This window comes from Camelina sativa, chromosome 7, assembly GCF_030686135.1.
Source record: "Camelina sativa cultivar CO46 ecotype springtype chromosome 7, ASM3068613v1".
Lineage (NCBI taxonomy): Eukaryota > Viridiplantae > Streptophyta > Magnoliopsida > Brassicales > Brassicaceae > Camelina > Camelina sativa.
Window position 1 is genome coordinate 17,313,305 of NC_141886.1, and position 20,985 is coordinate 17,334,289.

Sequence of the window (20,985 nt, forward strand, 5' to 3'; positions counted from 1 at the left end):
AATAGCATAGAGAAAAAGTCCTATTGTATGTGCTTCTTCTAAGATGGCACTGACAAAGACAGCGTTTACGAAATTGTTATCTAAACGATATAATAGTGTTTTTCGTGTGCAAAGAATACGCATATTTCTTGTAGTGGTCCATCAATGGATAATTAATTAAATTAATTAAAGACCATTTATCATTACATAATAGACGATATTGCACATTTAGAACATGTAGATTCACAAACTCAAAGTCGTGAAGTAAAGTGATCGACCCGAAGTTTATCTTCACGCAGTTGAACTATTTTAGATTTAACATTGACCTCATCCTGATCATCAACCAAACCTTTAGCGATGTCTCGGAGCTTAAGCTTAAGGATCTTTCCATTCCCGTTTTTGGGCAGTTCTTCCAAGAACACCACCTTTCTTGGACACATAAAATGTGGCAAGTTCTCACGACAAGAGTCAATCAAATCTTTTTCTCTCGTCACAGGTTTATCATCACGATCTCCTTTATCAGTCTCACCCTTTTGTTGAACAACGAATGCACATGGGGTTTCCCCCCATGCAGGGTGCGGCATGGCCACGACGGCAGCCTCAAGCACCCGAACGTGCTTGTACAGAACATTTTCGACTTCAACACTGCTGATATTCTCGCCCCCCGAGATAATAATGTCTTTGGACCGATCTTTGATCTCGATGTGTCCATCAAGATGAATCACACCTACGTCTCCAGTGTTGAGCCATCCGTGTTTGAACGCTTCTACTGTACCTTTGGGATTATTTAGATACCCTTTCATTATGCTGCTTCCTTTCATGACAATTTCTCCCATCGTTTTCCCATCGCGTGGGACACTCTCTTGAGTTTCATTGTTCTTCACGTCAACTTCAGCTAGGCCTAAGATGCCTAACCCTTGCCTTGCTTTCAGCTCCATCTGTTGATTATCCGGTAATCTGTTTCAATTTAGGGGTGCCATATTAAAAACTTAATAATATCGAACATGGTTGTAATAAGTTAAAAAAAAATTCATCACTATATTATTATTATTTTTTTCTTTGGCAAAACATAAGTAAACCATTGCTTTTGGTAAATGTTAATGAAACGTGAAAGCTAATATTTGTATACAAGTTTAAAATTGTATCACTGATGATTACCTGTTCCACTCGTCTTGCCACTCACAAAAGAGAACTGGACCAGTGGCTTCCGTAAGCCCATAGGCATGCATCACTTGAAACCCCAACCGCTGAACTTTCTTAAGAAGAGCAGCCGGTGGTGGTGAACCCCCCGTCAGCACATGGACCGGCCTAGACCTATGTGAAAGGTCAAACGTATTTCCTTGCAGGAGAATGTTGAAAACTGTAGGAACACAACACATATGCGTCACACTATGCATTTTTATATTTTTATAGATCTCTGGAGCAGTCACAAGCCTCATACACAAATTAGTTCCCCCGCGCGCAGCCATTGCCCATGGTAACGTCCATCCATTGCAATGAAACATAGGGAGAGTCCAAAGATAGACCGGGCAGGTCCCCAATTCCCAACCAATAATCGCGCTTAATGAGCTCAAATATGCTCCTCGGTGGGTACTCACCACACCTTTTGGGTCCGACGTGGTACCCGACGTGTAGTTCAACGAGATCGGATCCTGTTCGTCTTGAATACGGAACATACGTGCGACCAACGACGGCGTAGGCTCTCCCCTCTGGATGAGACCCTCATAGTCTAAATCCTCGGATGAAACCCTCTTAGGGCAATTGATGTCGTCAATAAATATGACCAGCAGGTTCAGTTGTGAGTCGTCAGATGATAGTAGATGGAGGGTTTCTCGAGCTAAAGGCTCAAACTTGCGGTCAATGAATAGGATCTTGGGCTTGGCGTGGCGGAGGATTGCGGCAATAGATGTTGCGTCCAGACGAGTGTTGATAGGGTTGAGAACAGCTCTAGCCATGGGAACGGCAAAGTACATCTCATACATGGCCGTTATGTTTGGAGCCACAACAGATACCTAAATACACATTTGCAATCACATACCTCATTTATACATATGAATGAGAGAGTAAGAGAGAGTGTGACATATTACCACATCGTTCTTGGCAATGTTAAGAGATATGAGAGAAGCGGCTAGACGGCAGCAACGGTCATAGGTCTGAGGCCAAGTGAAACGAGTTTCTCCGTCGATTATAGAAGTTCGATTAGGATAACACTCCGCAGCTCTTTTCAAGAATGTTATGGGCGTTAGAGGAACATTGTTTGCTTCACACAACGCCAAATTCTCCATCTTCTTCTTTTTTAGTGTGTTATGAATGTTTGTGTGAGCGAAGAGTGATATGTAAATTGACTCTATATATAGAGAAATTATGAGAAATGCAGGTATAAAACATGGCTAAATTTGGGAATACAAAATAATCCGATCACTCAATCATGGCAATTATTGCAAGAAAATTAAATTATTTCAAGAGTGAAGTGACCTTTTCCTTCTCAATATTTTACTTTTCTCCATACCAATTATGGAATGCAATTATTTTCATTTTTATGTGGTCCATAGAGTTCGAATTGATTGATATATCCCCTGCCACGTTTTCCCAGTGCCAAATAGTTGTATCTATCTTCTACAGTTCTACTCAATAAATTGAAAAGAAATAAATTTTATTATTTTCGTCATTTTTAATTCAGATGATCTGATGTTTCCCTTAATCATAACTTTTGTTCTTGTTTATCATTTCTTTTTTTGTCTTTTTGCTTTTTTTTTTTTTTGTTTAGTTGATTTTAAAGATGTCATTTGGATACAAATATGGAAAACAATGATAATTGGATCATAGAAAGACATCTATATTATCATTGAAATCTGGACAGCTAATTTAATGAACTTATGTTATTCTGATGCGTGGATAAAATGCAACGAGATTTGGAGAAGAAATGAGGTGACCGACATAACATCTTAAAGACTGACCCTAGAAGTGATCAATCATAAACATTTTCACTGATCGACCGACCATTTTCTATGCTAAACACGCAAGCTCTCCAGAAGCACCGACCAGTGAAAAAGGACTGGCTGATGTCCACTTGACCTCTAAAATAAACCACTTGAGAATAAAGTGATCGACTAATCTCACTTGTTTTAGTAAAACTGTGAGAAATGAACTAAGTTTACGCTTTCTAAACCTAATTTTTAGTTAATCACCTTCTCATACAGTTCCCATCCACCTCACTTAACCAGAAAATCACTGAAAATCCAAAAATATTTTCACATATTATATGTTAAATATAATATTTTGGTTTAACTATGTATATACACGTTACACATGTTTTTATCATATACAGTAAAACCTCTATAAATTAATAATATTGGGACCTTCAAAATCTATTAATTTATAGAGGTTTTATTATATTGATAAATTAATAGTTATTAGTTTATAGAGAGATTTTCCTAATTTGGTAATTTTTTGAAAAAAAAATATTTAAAAACAAGATTTAATTGTTACAAAATATTTTTATATAATCAATTACAAAAAAAAAATAACAATTCACATGTTTTGCAGAGAAAACTAAAAGTTTTTTAATATAGTAAAATTATTAAAAATGAACTATAACAAAAATTAATGTGTATATATATACTTATATTTTGATAATTTTATATAATTAGTAATTTACAATATTGATGGGACTATATATTTCCAAAAGATTTTCAAAAAAATATTATCTTATTATATTATAAATTATGTCCAAAACTACACTGATCCAACTTCAAACCGAAGAAATTTATTAATTTATAATGATTAATTAATTTATAGAGGTTTTACTGTATATATATATATATTTTCGTAACCCTAAAACCAAATCAATATTTCTGAACTGAACAAAAGTTTGGTCAATTCCGTTTTGTTTGGATTTCTAGAAAAGATACAATTGACTAACATTCAAAGTATATTCGATTTTTGGTTTATCTAAACCGATCGACCAACCAAAATAAATTTTAAAATACCCAGAAACCTATTATGTACTGTATCCTTATTGAGTCGGTTCACAAGTGAGGATTTGAGAGACAATCTCATCTTTGCAAAAGTACGAGGGAGTATAATTCTGGCTAACCCATCATATATCTTATAAGATAATTGTGTTTGATGATCATTAAGAATTGCATTATACAACATATACTAGATTAGCACCGTGCTAAAGCACGGGTTGAATTTCCTTTTATTTATATTGTAATTTTTATATAAAATAGAATTTATGTGATTGTTTTAAAAGTTGTGTGAATAAAACATTATGCAATAAAATTATAGGCCAAATATGAGAACTTGAAATTTTTTGAGATTTCTTATGATTGTTCTGCGGATTCGTCTAAATTTTTGAAATTTATCAAATCAATCATAATAAACATTATTTATGTTATTTTGATATATAGTTGTTAGTATAATTGAAAATCACTTTTAATCCGCGGAAAAGTGATTAATTTTTGAGATTTTGTTTTCTATATATAGTTAATTAAATATTATGTGGAGATTTTTTTTTATTTTTTTTAATATCTCTTTTAAGAGGATCTGAAATCAAGATTTAACTAACGGTTACAACCCATATAACCTATAACCTATCAAATAATCAAATAAATAATCTTATAACCCATATTATATAGTCTACAATAAAAAAGGTTGTGTACTTCCGTTTTATTATATAGGGGATACGGGACTATGACTTGCTGACCAAGTGTAAGACAAAATTACAGGATATACAGTTTACATATTTAGGTGATAAAATTTGATCTTCTACATCCCACCTCAAGATGGTGGGGTTATTGACACACTAATCTTGGAAATCATTGAGTTGAAGGGAGCACGAGTCAGAGGCTTTGTTAATGCATCCACTAATTGATCCTTGGTTGAGACGTGAGCAACACGTGAGATTTTCAGCGGTGATTTGATTGTGAACGAAATGGTAGGCTAACGCCAAATGCTTCATCTGGGAGTGAGTACAGAGATATGTGGTGCTAACGTTGTCACAATATATCACAGGTGGTGATTTCATAGTGAACCCAAGTTCCGTAATTAAGAAACATATCCAATGGACTTCTGCGCATGTGTTAGCGATAGAGTGATACTTTTCCTCAGTAGATGACCGAGCAACAGTTGTTTGCTTCTTAGATGACCATGAGACGGGTTTGTTACCAAGATAGACAATGTGAGCATGAGTGGAGACATAGTCATCACGATCACCACCCCAATCAGCGTCGGAAAAGGCGTGAACAGAAGGTATGTTGTAACGATGAAAGAAGATGCCATGACTTGTTGTTCTCGCTAGATAGCGAAGAAGTCGTTTGGCTGCTTGCCAGTGATCAGAGGTGGGTCTATGCATGAACTGCGATAAGTGGTTGACAGCGTATGAGCAATCTAGCCGAGTGAGTGACAATTATTGCAAGCTGCCAACAATGGTGCGATACTCAGACGGATTAGAGAGAGCTGTACTAGAATAGAGAGACAGTTTTGGTGATGTGGCCATTGGATTAATAACGGGCTTTGCATTGAGCATGTTGTGGTAGGTGAAAAGATCGAGAATATAGCGGCGTTGAGTTAAATGAAGGCCATGCGAGGTTCAACATGCTTCAAGACCAAGAAAGTAGTGTATATCTTCGGGATCTTTTGAGTCTAAAACGTTGTGCTAGGGATTGAAGAGTCTTTTGGAGGAGAATTTAGTTGTTGCTAGTGACGATTATGTTGTCCACATAGAACATGATGTAAATAAGCCGAGTTCCACGGTGAAGAATGGAAATATAAGCATCTGCCAAGGAGTTTTTGAAACATGCACAAAGGATAAAACGTTTGAGTTCCTCATACCAAGCACACAGAGCTTGTTTAAGGCTATAGATAGCCTTATGGAGGGGACACACATGATTAGGGCAGTTCACATCGACAAAACCCTCTGGTTACTTGACATAGACCTCCTTAGTTAAGGACCCTTGAAGGAATGCATTGTTGACGTCAAGCTGTTTGATTGGCCAATCACAGTTGACGACAATTTGAAGAACAATAGAAGAGTAGTGTAATGACCCTCACTACGGGGTAAAATTCAAAATAAAAACCCCTGGCCAAAGGACCTGGAAAGGACGAGAAAAGGAAGCAACAAAGAAAGGTAGAAGAATTGCTGAAGAAATGATGGACCGAGAGATGGCCATGTACCTTACCATGTACCATGTACCATGTGCCGTACCATGTACCGTACCATGTACCGTACCATGTACAGTACCGCGGACGTACCACGTACCGCATGACAGAGTCGTCCGAGGCGTACCACAGACTCGAGACGTACCGCAGAGTCGTCCGTGACCGTCCCGCAATACGAACCGTCGACTGCACTGCGATGTCGCTAGCCGAGCCGATAAGAGTCAAAGGATTAAGGAACTTATGTCTCCTTCATTTACCAATCAAAATTCATGCAAAAAGTGAGAAAAACATAATCTTTATGTTTTCACAAAATTGGCCAATCAAATTGCATGCAAAAAGGGTGTGAGACAAAGGAGAAGAAGTGGTCATTATTTAACCAAGTAATGCATTTCTCACCAAGTATTATCTAGAAGAGAAGGACTGGTGAAGAATCGGCCAAGTATTAGCATTTCTCACCAAGTATTGTCTAGAAGAAAAGGAGTGGTGAAGAATCGGCCAAGTCTTTGCATTTCTCACCAAGCTTTCAAGGAGACTTTCTCACCAAGTTTTCGAAAACTTGCTCACCAAGTTTCGAAGCTCGCCATGCATTGGTTCATTCTGCCGCCCAAGCTCTCTATAAAAGGAAGCTCACTTCTCTTTATTTTTGCAAAAACAAGCTAAGTAAAGAAGAAGGAGAGAAAAGAGAGAAAATAGAGAAAAGAGAGAGGGTTGAGAAGGAAGAAGGCGTGAAGAAGAAGAGTGTGAAGGAATGAGAAGAGCAAGACAAGAGTATCGACTGCTGCCAAGACTGTTGCATCGAGAAGGAAATCGATTGCAACAAGGAAGATCCGAAGTGCTGCCAAGGGAGAGACGTCGCCAGGAGAATCCATTCACTCCACCAAGAGTTCGTCGGTATACTGTGAGTCCAGGCACATTTCACCGAACTATATGGAGTCTAAAGACTTCCGTCTAGTAAACGATTTGCATTGAGCATATAGTTGCATTTACTTGAATTTATCTTTGTGATTTTTCTTGGTTAAATGCATGTGCTGTGAGGTTACTCTCGTTGCTAGTTGGAAATGTTCTAGTAACAGAGAAGGTAACTTAATTGTGAGGTTACTCTCGATACTAGTTCGAAATGTTCTGGTATCGGAGGTAGTAACTTGGTTAAGATACTTGTAAAATTATGAGCTTAAAAACCATAAAAACTCAAATATCAATTGGTTGAAGTCTTAAGGCATTTAGTCCGCGAGAAATTCCGGCTAGCATAGTAAGACTAGGGTATGGCTGTCCTTAGACTATTTCCATACCAGCATGCAGCCGCGTCATGTAACCCATGTGCGTTGAGTTGTAGGGTTGGTATGAAGAGCTCGGAGGTTACTGAGCTCGCTACCCTGGCCGAAGCTGTCTACACGACGGTGTAGCTCGAAGTGTTGTTCCGGTTGCATGCCTTTGTGGTTGAAATGCGGAGGTGTTGAGGAGAGGAAGCATATCGGGCCAATAAATTAAAACTTGTTAAAAACTTTATAGCTTTTATTCAAGTTTTATAGCATTGTAGTTGATTGATTGCTTGCTAGATTTATTTGCTTAATTAGCTCATTATCTTCTGCATGCTATCTCTGATTGTTTGATTGGTGTTTGCTTGCTTGCATGTTTGATTGCTTGATTGCTTGTTTGATTGCTTGCTTGCTTGATTGTTGTTTTTGGGGATTTGGGGTTGGGGATTTATTTTCTGCAGTAACCATGTGACTCACTAAGTAATATTAGATTACTTATGATAAAAATTTGTCTTGCAGGTAACCTTAGAGGGGATTAGAGGGCGTGGTGAACGATAGGACCTCGGAGTAGTTTTTGTGTCTATTTGTAAAATCAAGTATGTTTTATATGTAACCGAACCTTTGGCACTAGGCCTTATCTTTGAACCTTATAATCTTTTGGTACTTATTTTGTAATAAACTCCTTATAAATTAATACAATCGGATTTTATATTCGTACGAGTAATAACTGATATAGACTTTGTCCAAGTCGGCTCAACGCCTGGAATGTCACAAGGGTTGCAAAGCTTGAATGATGTCCCAGTCGGGTGAAAACCCCGCCGATGGACTGACTAAGGGTCCTGATTTGTTCTCGAACCTCGGTCGGATCGTCGGTGGATATTTTCAAAGTGGCGTCCCGGGGCGGCCCGTGGCATGTCTGGCCATAGGACGGTTTGGGGGTGTTACAACGGTGGTATCAGAGCATGGTCATGATGCTAGTAGGACTCGTATTTTCAAACATTTTATCGAGTCAAAATGGTCGCAAATAGATACTTAGGATAATCCTGTTTGTTCACCACTTTAGGATTAGATGGGATGGGATTAGGTAACCCTTATTATGATGGATGCAGATGTCTGGCCAAGGAACTGAAAGGTCTAGATCGATGCACTTCACGCCGGATCCAGAGAGGGGTTCAAGTCAACAGTTTGGTCCGGAGGAATGGGGTCCGCATTTTGGAGATGAGCAAGGAGAGCAATCGTTTCTAGGCATTTACGAGCCAAATATGTATATGCCTGAATGGGATGTGCCCGGTGTGACGCCGAGGTACTCACCAGTAAATTCTACCTGGTACAACACACCAAAGTACATGTACCCGCCAAATAGAGAATATTCGCCGATTGGACAGTTCGCTAGCACCCCGAATCCAAACATGCCAAGAGGAGACCAAGGATGTGAGGAGAACCCAAATGAGCAGAGGGTACCAGAGACTCAGCAAACGCTTAAGATGATACAAGATCTTTTAAACCACATGATCCAGCAGCAACAACAGCAGAACCAAAGAAGCCAGCAGGACGATACTCCATCGTCTAACTTTTTGAACCTAGTGATAATGATGAGGAACTTAGGAGGCCGCAAGTTCAAGGGAGAGCAGAACACGGTGTTAGCAGACAAGTGGGTAAGAGAATTGGAGATGAATTTCGAGACATCAAGATGCCCAAAGGAGTACAAAAAGGTGATTGCAATCAACTTTCTGGAAGAAGATGCACACGCATGGTGGGATAGTGTAGTCCCTCGTTACCACTACATGCCGATAACTTGGGAGATTTTCAGGAGAGAGTTCGAGCAGAAGTACTTTCCACCAGAGTCCCGCAATCGATTAGAGAATCAGTTCCTACGTCTGGAACAGGGAGATATGAGTGTTCGAGCTTATGGACAGATCTTCACTCGACTTCGGAGATATTTGTACAAGGGGAATGATGACGAAGATGCTATGGCCCGTAGATTTCTTTACAGACTACGACCAGAAGTAAAAGGAAGATTGCATGCTGTGACATACAAGAGTGTCTCTGAGGTGGAAGAGCGAGCAGTGAACGTAGAGGAAGGAATTGAGCTGGAGAAAGAAGTCATGGCCCAAGAGAAGAAGAAGGAGCCTGTGCAGCAGAGCAAGGTAGTGAATTTCCGAAAGGTTAACCAAGTAGCTGGATGGAACAAAGGTGCGAACCGTGGTAAGGTCAACATGATTTCCAACCAAGGAGGACGTACAACGACCAACTTTGATTCGAGAGAATGTTTTACGTGTGGTCAACTCGGACACTTTGCCCGAGCTTGTCCGACACTTTCTGAAGCCAAGAGTCCCAATCTTGCGCTGATCACATGTTTCTACTATGGAGAAATAAGACACTATGCGACCTCATGTCCATCGAAGCCGACAAAACTGAACGCCCAAACGGTAAACCGTGCTCAGCCAGTGCAGTAAGTGAAGGAACCCCCGACAAAGAAACAAGCGACCCCAGCTAATGTTTATGCCTTAGGATTAGACCCACCCAAACCTCCAGCACCTGCGAAAGGTCTGATAATAGGTTGGATTGGGTTCTAAATCTCTTGAGATTGATTGTGTGTTTGTGTGATTGCGTGTTTAGTTTTTGCATTGCATTTTTGTATATTTGTTATGCATTAGGAACATTACTAGTTGGTGGTAACCCCACTCATGTATTGTTCGATTCGGGAGCGTCCAATAGTTTTGTGACTCCCGAAGTGGCCGATAAGTTCGGAGAATTGTGTGAGGGGTAGGAAGTGAATATCAACGTGTACACCGCTGGTAATAAACCGCCCCTCAAGACCAGAAGGAGGATCAAGGAAGCGTCGATAGTCTTGCAAGATACAAATCTACCAGGGAATCTGCTTGTAATCCCGATGGAGAGATTTGACGTCATACTCGGAATAGATTGGTTATCAGAACACCAAGCCCATATAGACTGCAGCAGGAGCCAAGTCATAATGGAAAATAGAGGAAGGACACCTCTAGTTTTCTACGGAATTTGCCCAAGCTCAAAGGCATATTTCACATCAGCATTAAGAATTGGAAATTCTTTCGAGGAAGGGAGTGTTTACTTAGTCACTCTTACCGCCATGGGAGGAGATGACAAAGAAGACCTAGAAGTTGAGGACATCACAGTAGTCAAGGACTTCGAAGATGTATTCAGGCCGTTAGAAGAATTGCCTCCACCGAGAAGCCATCCTTTTACCATAAACCTCGAGCCGGGAGCTACCCCGATTGCTAAGGCGCCGTATCGCATGGCACCAGCCGAGTTAGCTGAACTCAAGACTCAGCTAGAGGACTTGCTAGAAAAAGGATTCATTCGACCAAGTTCATCGCCATGGGGAGCCCCAGTACTGTTTGTCAAGAAGACGGAAGGGAGCATGCGCTTATGTATTGATTACCGAGGAATCAATAACATAACCATTAAGGACAAGTATCTATTGCCGGGAATCAATAACATAACCATCAAGGACAAGTATCTGTTGCCACAGATTGACGAGCTGTTAGATCAACTCAGAGGAGCAAGCTGGTTTTTGAAGATTGATTTAGCCTCCGGCTACCACCAAATTTCGATCTCAGAACCAGATGTGATGAAGACAGCCTTTCGAACAAGATATGGCCAGTACGAGTTCGTAGTGATGTCGTTTGGACTTACCAACGCGCCAGCAGCCTTCATGCGACTCATGAATGAAGTTTTTCATGACTATTTGGATCAATTCGTGATAATATTCATCGATGACATCCTTATATACTCACGGAGTTCTGAAGAACATGAAGAACATTTGAGAAAGGTGTTAGAACGACTGAGCGAGAAGAAGTTGTTCGCCAAGTTCAGCAAGTGAAGATTTTGGCAAAGGGAGATAGGGTTCCTAGGACATCGAGTCTCAAAACAACGAGTGTTTGCCGACCCAGAGAAGATTACCGCGATCCAGGCCAACGTCTGTGACAGAGGTCCAAAGTTTCTTAGGCCTCGCAGGCTATTACCGGAAATTCATAAAGGGGTTTGCATCTATTGCTAAGCCTTTGACACGACTCACCAGAAAAGGAGTACCATTCATTTGGAGTGAAGAAGTGGAAGAAGCTTTTGGGAAGTTGAAGGAAGCACTGACTACAACACCTATTTTAGCGTTGCCAGAGCCGAATCAGCCTTATGCCGTGTACACTGACGCATCAAGAGTTGGCGTTGGATGTGTTCTGATGCAAGGAGACAAGGTAATTGCCTATGCCTCAAGGCAATTACGGAAGCATGAAGAAAATTACCCCACACATGACTTAGAAATGGCAGTCGTGGTGTTTGCGCTAAGGATATGGAGATCATACCTATATGGAGAAGCGGTTCAGGTATTTACGGATCACCAAAGTCTTAAATACTTGTTCACGCAACCAGATCTCAATTTACGCCAGCGACGATGGATGGAGTTCATTGCCGATTTCGACTTGAAGATCCAGTACCACCCAGGCAAAGCAAATGTAGTGGCAGATGCACTAAGTCGCCGAATTGATGAAGTTGATGTCGAGAAAGATGTGGAGTCCCTAGCCGACAAATTGAAGAAGGTAAGGCTTTCAGCCTTAGAAGGAGAACCTAGTGAGCCGTCAGGTATACAAGCCGTTACTCAGGCAAGTCTAGTTCAACGAATCCGAGAAGAGCAGCCCAAGGACGAGAACCTAAAGAAGATAGCTGAAGAATTGAGAAGTTTAGACGGACCGAATGCGAGTGGTTATCACTTAGCAGATGACGGCACTTTACTTCTTAATGGGAGAATCACCGTACCCGACCGGATTGGACTACGACAGGAGATCCTCAAAGCAGCCCACAGTTCAGCATTGAGTATTCACCCAGGGAGCACCAAGATGTACAAGGACGTGCGCAAGTATTACCATTGGCCTGGATTGAAGCGATCAGTAGCAAATTTGGTAAACCAGTGTGATGCATGTCAAAGAATCAAGGTGGAGCACTGAGTGCCAGCAGGATTACTTCGTAACTTGCCCATACCAACATGGAAGTGGGAGTCTATCTCGATAGATTTCATCACCGAACTACCAACAAGACCATGAAGAATCAACAACGCAGTATGGGTAGTGGCCGATCATTTAACAAAAGTCGCCCACTTAGTTTCGGTTAAGAGTACAGATCAAGCGCCAATTTTAGCGGAGAAGTATATCGATGAGATCTTGAAGTTACATGGAGTGCCAGCCAACATCGTCTCTGACCGTGATCCAAAATTTGCACCAATATTTTGGCAAAATCTACAGAGGGCGCTAGGAACAGTTGTTCATATGAGCACCTCATTCCACCCGGAGACCGATGGGCAGACCGAAAGAACCATCGGAACCATAGAAGATATGATTCGACTATGTGCACTGGAGTGGTCTACAGATTGGGAAGGAAATCTACCGTTGGTTGAATTTGCACATAACAACAGTTATCACTCGAGCATTAGCATGTCACCGTTCGAAGCTATGTACGGAAGACCTTGTCGAACGCCATTATGTTGGACATAAGTTGGAGAAAGGACGATTTTCAACCACAAGCTGATCGACGAGACGATGGAGAAGATCAAGTTTATCCGAGAAAGTTTGAAGAAGGTTCAAGACCGCCAGAAGAAGTACGTAGATCGGAACAGGCGAGAAGTGGAGTTCAAAGTTGGAGATATGGTGTATTTGAAAGTTGCACCTCATAAAGGGAAGGATCGGTTCGGTAAAGTTGGATAGCTCGCGGTAAGGTTCATAGGACCATACCCGATTGAAAAGCGAGTTGGTGAAGTAGCCTACCGACTATCTATGCCAGAAGTTATGCGACTGCATAAAGTCTTCCATGTTTCACAACTACAGAAGCATGTACCTGATCCTAACATGATTGTACCTGAGCCTATCGAGGAGTTGAAGACCAATCTCACATACCCAGAAGGACCATTTGGGATTGGAGAACGAAGGACGCGGAAGTTGAAGAACAGGAGTATTCCTTAAATTGGAGTATTCTGGGGAAAGCAGAACCGCAAGGTCACCACATGGGAAGATGAGGATAGGATTCGAACCAAGTATCCGCAACTCTTTATGGAAGAAGACGAAGCATGGCCATCTGATCCTAATAGAATTCGGGACGAATTCTAATAAGAGGGAGAGAATGTAATGACCCTCACTACGGGGTAAAATTCAAAATAAAATCCCCTTGCCAAAGGACCTGGAAAGGACAAGGAAAGGAGGCAACGAAGAAAGGTAGAAGAATTGCTGAAAAAATGCCCGAGAAAATGTTGACGGACCAATAGATGGCCATGTACCGTACCATGTACCGTACCAAGTACCATGTACCATGTGTCGTACCATGTATTGTACTATGTACCGTACCATACAGTACCGCAGACGCACCATGTACCACAAGACATAGTCGTCCGAGGTGTACCACAGACCCGAGACGTACCGCAGAGTCGTCCGTGACCGTGCCGCGACACAATCCTTTGACTCTTATCTGCTCGGCTAGCGACATTGCGGTGGAATCGACGGTTTAAGGAACTTATGTCTCTTTCATTGACCAATCAAAATTCATGCAAAAAGTGAGAAAAACATAATCATTATGTTTTCACAAAATTGGCCAATCAAATTGCATGCAAAAAGGGTGTGAGACAAAGGAGAAGAAGTGGTCATTATTTAACCAAGTAATGCATTTCTCACCAAGTATTATCTAGAAGACAAGGACTGGTGAAGAATCGGCCAAGTATTAGCATTTCTCACCAAGTATTGTCTAGAAGAAAAGGAGTGGTGAAGAATCGGCGAAGTCTTTGCATTTCTCACCAAGCTTTCAAGGAGACTTTCTCACCAAGTTTTCGAAAACTTGCTCACCAAGTTTCGAAGCTCGCCATGCATTGGCTCATTCCGCCGCCCAAGCTCTCTATAAAAGGAAGCTCACTTCTCTTTATTTTCGCAAAAGCAAGCTAAGTAAAGAAGAAGGAGAGAAAAGAGAGAAAAGAGAGAATAGATAGAGGGTTGAGAAGGAAGAAGGCGTGAAGAAGAAGAGTGTGAAGGAAGGAAAAGAGCAAGACAAGACTATCGACTGCTGCCAAGACTGTTGCATCGAGAAGGAAATCGATTGCAACAAGGAAGATCCGAAGTGCTGCCAAGGGAGAGACGTCGCCAAGAGAATCCGTTCACTCCACCAAGAGTTCGCCGGTGTTCTGTGAGTCCAGGCACATTTCACCGAACTAGATGGAGTCTAAAGACTTCCGTCTAGTAAACGATTTGCATTGAGCATATAGTTGCATTTACTTGAATTTATCTTTGTGATTTTTCTTGGTTAAATGCATGTGCTGTGAGGTTACTCTCGTTGCTAGTTCGAAATGTTCTAGTAACAGAGAAGGTAACTTAATTGTGAGGTTACTCTCGATACTAGTTCGAAATGTTCTAGTATCGGAGGTAGTAACTTGGTTAAGATACTTGTAAAATTATGAGCTTAAAAACCATAAAAACTCAAGTATCAATTGGTTGAAGTCTTAAGGCGTTTAGTCCGCGAGAAATTCCGGCTAGCGTAGTAAGACTAAGGTATGGCTGTCCTCAAACTATTTCCATACCAGCATGCAGCCGCATCATGTAACCCATGTGCGTTGAGTTGTAGGGTTGGTATGAAGAGCTCGGAGGTTATTGGGCTCGCTACCCTGGCCGAAGCTGTCTACACAACGTTGTAGCTCGAAGTGTTGTTCCGGTTGCATGCCTTTGTGGTTGCAATGCGGAGGTGTTGAGGAGAGGAAGCATACCGGGCCCATAAATTAAAACTTGTTAAAAACTTTATAGCTTTTATTCAAGTTTTATTGCTTTGTAGTTGATTGATTGCTTGCTAGATTTATTTGCTTAATTAGCTCATTATCTTCCGCATGCTATCTCTGATTGTTTGCTTGCTTGCATGTTTGATTGCTTGATTGCTTGTTTGATTGCTTGCTTGCTTGATTGTTGTTTTGGGGATTTGGGGTTGGGGATTTATTTTCTGCAGGAACCGTGTGACTCACTAAGTAATATTAGATTATTTATGATAAAAATTTGTCTTGCAGGTAACCTTAGAGGGGATTAGAGGGCGTGGTGAACGATAGGACCTGGAGTAGTTTTTGTATCTGTTTGTAAAATCAAGTATGTTTTATATGTAACCGAACCTTTGGCACTAGGCCTTATCTTCGAACATTATAATCTTTTGGTACTTATTTTGTAATAAACTCCTTATATATTAATACAATCGGATTTTATATTCGTACGAGTAATAACTGATATAGACTTTGTCCAAATCGGCTCAACGCCTGGAATGTCACAAGGGTTGCAAAGCCTGAATGATGTTCCAGTCGGGTGAAAACCCCGCCAATAGACTGACTAAGGGTTCTGATTCGTTCTTGAACCTCGGCTGGATTGTCGGTGGATGTTTTCAAAGTGGTGTCCCGGAATAGCATGTAGCCTGTTCGACTATAGGACAGTTCGGAGGCATTACAAGTAGTTACTGTGATCACTGGATTAAAAGTCTCAGTATAGTCGATGCCCTTGCGTTTATTATACCCTTTGGCGACGAACCTTGCTTTATGTCTATGCATGGATCCATTTCATATCAATGACGTTTTGTCCCGGAGCAGGAGGAACCAAAGACCAGGTAAAGTAACAGATCTGGGAGTTGAATTCATCAGACATAACAGCCCGCTATTTCGTGGTTTGACAGCTTGTTTGGAGATGGCAAGGGCGTACTTGGAGTTGGGTTTGACAATCCTTTTCTTGGTTCTACTGGCCATGGGGAGATGATTTTTGAGTGGTGCTGGTGGAAGAACCGCCGCAGGAGGAGATACAGTCGGTGAGGCAGATCACGATGGAGTAACACTTGGGCCTGGATTTTTTGGTGGACTTGATGGTGTTATTGGGCTTTCGCGTAATGGGCTGGAGTGAGATGTTGATGCTGATGGGCTTGTGGGCCAAGAAGATTGAGCCGAATTAGTGATACTTTGCTCCAAAGGAGTATTGAGAGATGAGGAAAGCTAAGCACCGACGACAGAAGACGGTGGTAGAAGGAAACAGCGAGAGAGTGGCAGGGAGTGACGGTGTGGAGGTTACCGGTGATGATGAATGATTTGAGCCTAGGATCACCGGAGAAGACAACACGATGTCTACGAACGGTGCTGTAGTGAGCGGAACTTCCGTCAGTGGAGGAATCCAATCGACGACTGGCTCAGATACATTGGGCACCGTGGATAAGGTACGAAATGGAAATCGATTTTCAACAAATTGGACATGGCGAGAAACATATAAGTGTTGTGTTGAGGGATCGAGGCAAAATAAGGCGCTTTGGTGAGAGAGTAACCGAGAAAGATGCATGGGGTAGAGCGTGTTTTGAGTTTGTGAAAACGGGATGGGAACAATAGTCTTAGCCATGAAAAACAGAGGCAGCCAAATTTTTTGTGTTTGGAATATTTAGTTGTTGTGCCAAATAGACGATGAAATAGAGAAGATAGAGAGAGAACTGGAGTGGGAATATTTAGTTGTTGTGACAAAGGCGTAAGACCAGTAGGTGATTGGAATATTTGAGAGGCCAGTTTCAACGATATGATGATGGTGTCTTTTGGCAAGACCATTGTGTTTGGGTAAGTGAGGAGGAGACGTTAAGTGAAACCGGCGGTAGATAGGAAATCATGGCGGGCAATGGATTCTCCACCGTTATCGGAGAAGAGAGTACCAATTTTTGTTTGAAACCGGGTTTCAGTGAGAGCTTTGAATATTATGAAGGTGTCTTTGACATGAGATATCAGATTTAAGGTGTATCGAGTGAAGTGGTAAAAATAATGAAATAGTGATTAAAGGAGTCTATGGAGAGAACTGGATAAGTCCAGAGGTCGGTAAAGAGAAATTGCATAGGTCTTGTAGAAAAGATGGAGGTTTGAGAAAAAAGCTAATTTATGAATTTTATTGGAAAAGCAATCAACGCATGACAAAGATGTGGTGAGTGGAGCTAGAATCCATGAGCCATGGATTTGAGCTGGAGGCATGAGAAAGGTTAGCAAGTGGCATCCATGAGGTTGGTGGAGTGGGCAGCAGTGGAGGTTGAGAGTAAGTAGGCTGAAACTATGGACAATGTTTTGCTTAGTTTCCTTTTGTACCACAGATCTGACAGCGTCTGAGATAAGTTCTAGGAGTCCGTTGACTGGCAGAGTGCTGCCGGTTGGACCAGGTTGATGGAGAGTTGTTTGGACGCTGGTGATTTTTCTTGAAGGAGCGAGGACGGTTGTTGGTATAGTTCACAGAGATCGAAAAAGAGGGAGCAGTGGGAGCAGAGGCAAGAACTATGCTTCATAATTGAGGAGCTTCTCATGGAGTTCCAGGAATGAGGGGGGGAGTATCGTGAGCTTCAGTCTTATCTATGATGGGTTTGTAGTCCTCCAGAAGACCACCGAGGATGTAATCAATCTGATCTTCATAGGTTTCAGGTTTTCCCAGAAGAGAAAGTTGATAAAACTTGATGGTAAGTCCTTGGAAATAATCAGCAATAGTACGAGATTCTTTCTTCCAGCCATCAAGTTGGTGCTCGAGTTGACGAACGTGACTCTTGCTTGGGTTGGCATAGGTGGTTACCAAGGTATCCCAGATTTCAGCAGCCGTGAAAGCTCGAGAGAGAATCGGTTGGACAGAGATGGAGATGGCACCAAGAAGAGCGTTGTAGATCAGCTTGTCCTGGCGTTTCCACACGGTTAAGGCTGAGTTAGCAGAGGTAATCCCATTCTTGGTGATTGTGGGATCCGGTTTGGTGATGGCAGAGTCGAGAAATGGAACCAGATCATATCCATCGAGAAGAGCGTGGACTTGACGGCTCCACATAAGGTAGTTGGAGGCAGTGAGTTTTGTCACGTTGGCCATGTTAATGTTGAACAGAGAGAGGAGGTGTTGAGAGGAACAACTTCAGTGGACGCAGCGACCTCTGGGTTTTGGGCGATTGTGTTTTGAGGAAGACATGGTTTTTGTAGAAAAAGAGAGTAAAGGATGAAGGAGAAGGAGACGTGAGAAAGAAGAAGCGGCTAGAGGAAAATTTTTAGGTTAGGTTAGGAGCGATAAGTTTTGATACCATATAAGATAATTGTGATTGATGATCATTAAGAATAGCATTGTACAACATATATACAGGGCTATGACTTGCTGATCAAGTGTAAGACATAATTACAGGATATAAAGTTTACATATTTAGGCGATATGATTTAATCCTCTGCATATCTACATAAATCCGAAGAATTAGGTCGGTTATCTTTGTTTTCAATGAAGACTAGATCATGATCTACAGAATGCCGCCGACAAGTTTTTTTATTTTAATTTTTTGTTAATGTATTTTTTAATATTAGTTTTGTTAATGAACTATTTTGTTAATTCTAGTGATTGAGTATATAAATAGCGGTATATTGCACAACAATGTTTCTTTAATACAATCTTAGTTATATTAATTTGGTTTGATATATTTTATATTGGTATTATTAAAATAGTAATATGAGTATTTAATCCATTAATGATATTTTATTTTTTAGTATTAAATCAATTCAACCTTATCATGTCATATATAACTCTTCCTCTAATATAACCCGTTTGTTTTATTTTCAATTATAATATTTTGAATTTCTTAAAAGTTTAAAATTTACTATATACAGATAAATTAAACAGATCAATTAAAAACTCAAATTAAACTCGCGAGATACCGTAGAATTATATTTGTTTAACACAATCTTATTTAAGTTTGTCATACACTGGTGTTGTTAAAATATTAAAATGAAAATTTAACCCGTATTGAAGTATATCAGATTAATGATATTTTATTATGATTATTATTATTGATTCAATATATATATATATATATAACTCGTCATGCAACATAATTTGTCATGCAATACAACTCGTCTATGTTATTTAAAAGAATTAATATTTTAAATATTCATAATTTTAAATATTTTATTAAGTTTAGAGATATCAATTATATATTTTAAACTTCTTAAACATTTAAAATTTATTTATTATATACAGTATAGTAATATGTATGTTGAACACACATTTTTATATTAATCGGTAATAAATGTCCATTTTAAAAAATTTAAGTCACAATATATTCAGACAAATACAGTTTTATTAAATTTATGTATTATATGATGATTCGCAACAATTAAAATCAAATTCAAACAAAGATGATAGAAAAAAAAAATTAAATATGGAATAAATCTTTTAAATATCTATATTAATTGTAGAACATTTATATATATATGGATATTTAAAATATTTTAATTATCCCTTATATAATAAAACGGAAATACATGACATTTTTTTGTAGACTATATAAGATATATATTTATGATTTTTTGGTTATAAACTTGTAATATAGGTTTATCATAATATACGAGTTAGTCTGATTTTTGGTAAGTAAGGATAATATGGATTTAGTTAATTATAGTAACATATAAATCAATTATAGATGACATTTAAAAGATAAGGAAATCTTTCAACCTAATTAAAACAAAAATATGTGATTCTTCTTTCACATTTATTTTATTTTATATTTCAATTATTTTAATTTTTTATCTAATATATTTACTTAATAAAATTTATGAGTTTTTCTGCATATGATGTAATTTAAATTTTTTAAAACAGACATATATTTTTCAACTGATGAATAAAAAATATACAAAATGGCCTACATCACCTAAGAAAACTAGGCAAAGATTCAAAGTCATTTTAATAAAAAAGAGACCAAAATGATTATGAATACGAATGAGCAGAAACCTTAATTTATCAGGCATTGAAATTAAAAAAATTATGCATTTTATTATGGTTCTTTATTTTAAAGAATTTCAACTTCTAATAACTTTAATAATTCAAATGTATAACTTTTTAAAAATTTTAAAGATTATTAATATTTCAATTATTAAACATTTATCTTTTTATAAAATGTTTAAGATATGAATAATATTTAAACTATAGGAAGTTCAAATATTATAAATATTTCAATTTCTAAAATAATAAAATTTATTCAAACATTTTAAATTTTAATAATATATACGAATTAAAATATCAAATGACGGGTTATATGGCAGGACATGTTTGAGTTGATATTAATAGAAAGTTAAAATGTCATTAATTCGGTGCTCACGGGTAAAATATCATCTCATTATTTTGTGAACTTTTTAAAAACTTTAAAGATTATTAATATTTCAATTATTAAAACTTTTAATTTTGATAGCTGTTTCATATATTTATAATATTTAAACTTTATAAGAAGTTCAAATATTATAAGTAGTTCAATTTCTATAAAAAAGAAAATTTATTAAAACATTTTAAATTTTAAAAATATATTTAGATTTTTATGAAGTTTTTTCTGCGGTGTATAACGAATTAAAATATCACACGACGGGTTATATGGCTAGACATGTTTGAGTAGATATTAATAGAAACTTAAAATGTCATTAATTCGGTGCTACATGGATAACAGTATGAATATTAGATTAATAGACGTATCTAATTAAATCGATTAATTAATATTGTAACAAAATACTTAATATGCGGTATAGTGTAGGTTAAGTCATATAATTAAC

General features: G+C 39.1%; 3 protein-coding genes across 3 annotated transcripts; 2 read left to right on the forward strand and 1 right to left on the reverse strand.

Annotated features, from left to right (window-relative positions):
* Positions 1-124: 124 nt before the first annotated feature.
* Positions 125-2,407, reverse strand: LOC104701180 (putative acyl-activating enzyme 12, peroxisomal). Its single transcript, XM_010416829.3, has 3 exons — positions 2,067-2,407; positions 1,138-1,991; positions 125-936 (listed from the first exon to the last, which is right to left on the reverse strand). Exons 1-3 carry the CDS (start codon positions 2,262-2,264, stop codon positions 231-233), a joined length of 1,758 nt encoding a protein of 585 aa, XP_010415131.2. The 5' UTR covers positions 2,265-2,407; the 3' UTR covers positions 125-230.
* A 6,099-nt stretch (positions 2,408-8,506) lies between these two features.
* Positions 8,507-12,919, forward strand: LOC104704625 (uncharacterized). The gene is made up of 4 exons (XM_010420679.2): positions 8,507-9,826; positions 10,168-11,208; positions 11,330-12,331; positions 12,671-12,919. The coding sequence occupies exons 1-4, from the start codon at positions 8,507-8,509 to the stop codon at positions 12,917-12,919; spliced, it is 3,612 nt and encodes a 1,203-aa protein (XP_010418981.2).
* Positions 12,920-12,964: 45 nt separating this feature from the next.
* Positions 12,965-13,384, forward strand: LOC147941341 (uncharacterized). The gene is made up of 2 exons (XM_087458478.1): positions 12,965-13,115; positions 13,206-13,384. Exons 1-2 carry the CDS (start codon positions 12,965-12,967, stop codon positions 13,382-13,384), a joined length of 330 nt encoding a protein of 109 aa, XP_087314604.1.
* Positions 13,385-20,985: the final 7,601 nt, after the last annotated feature.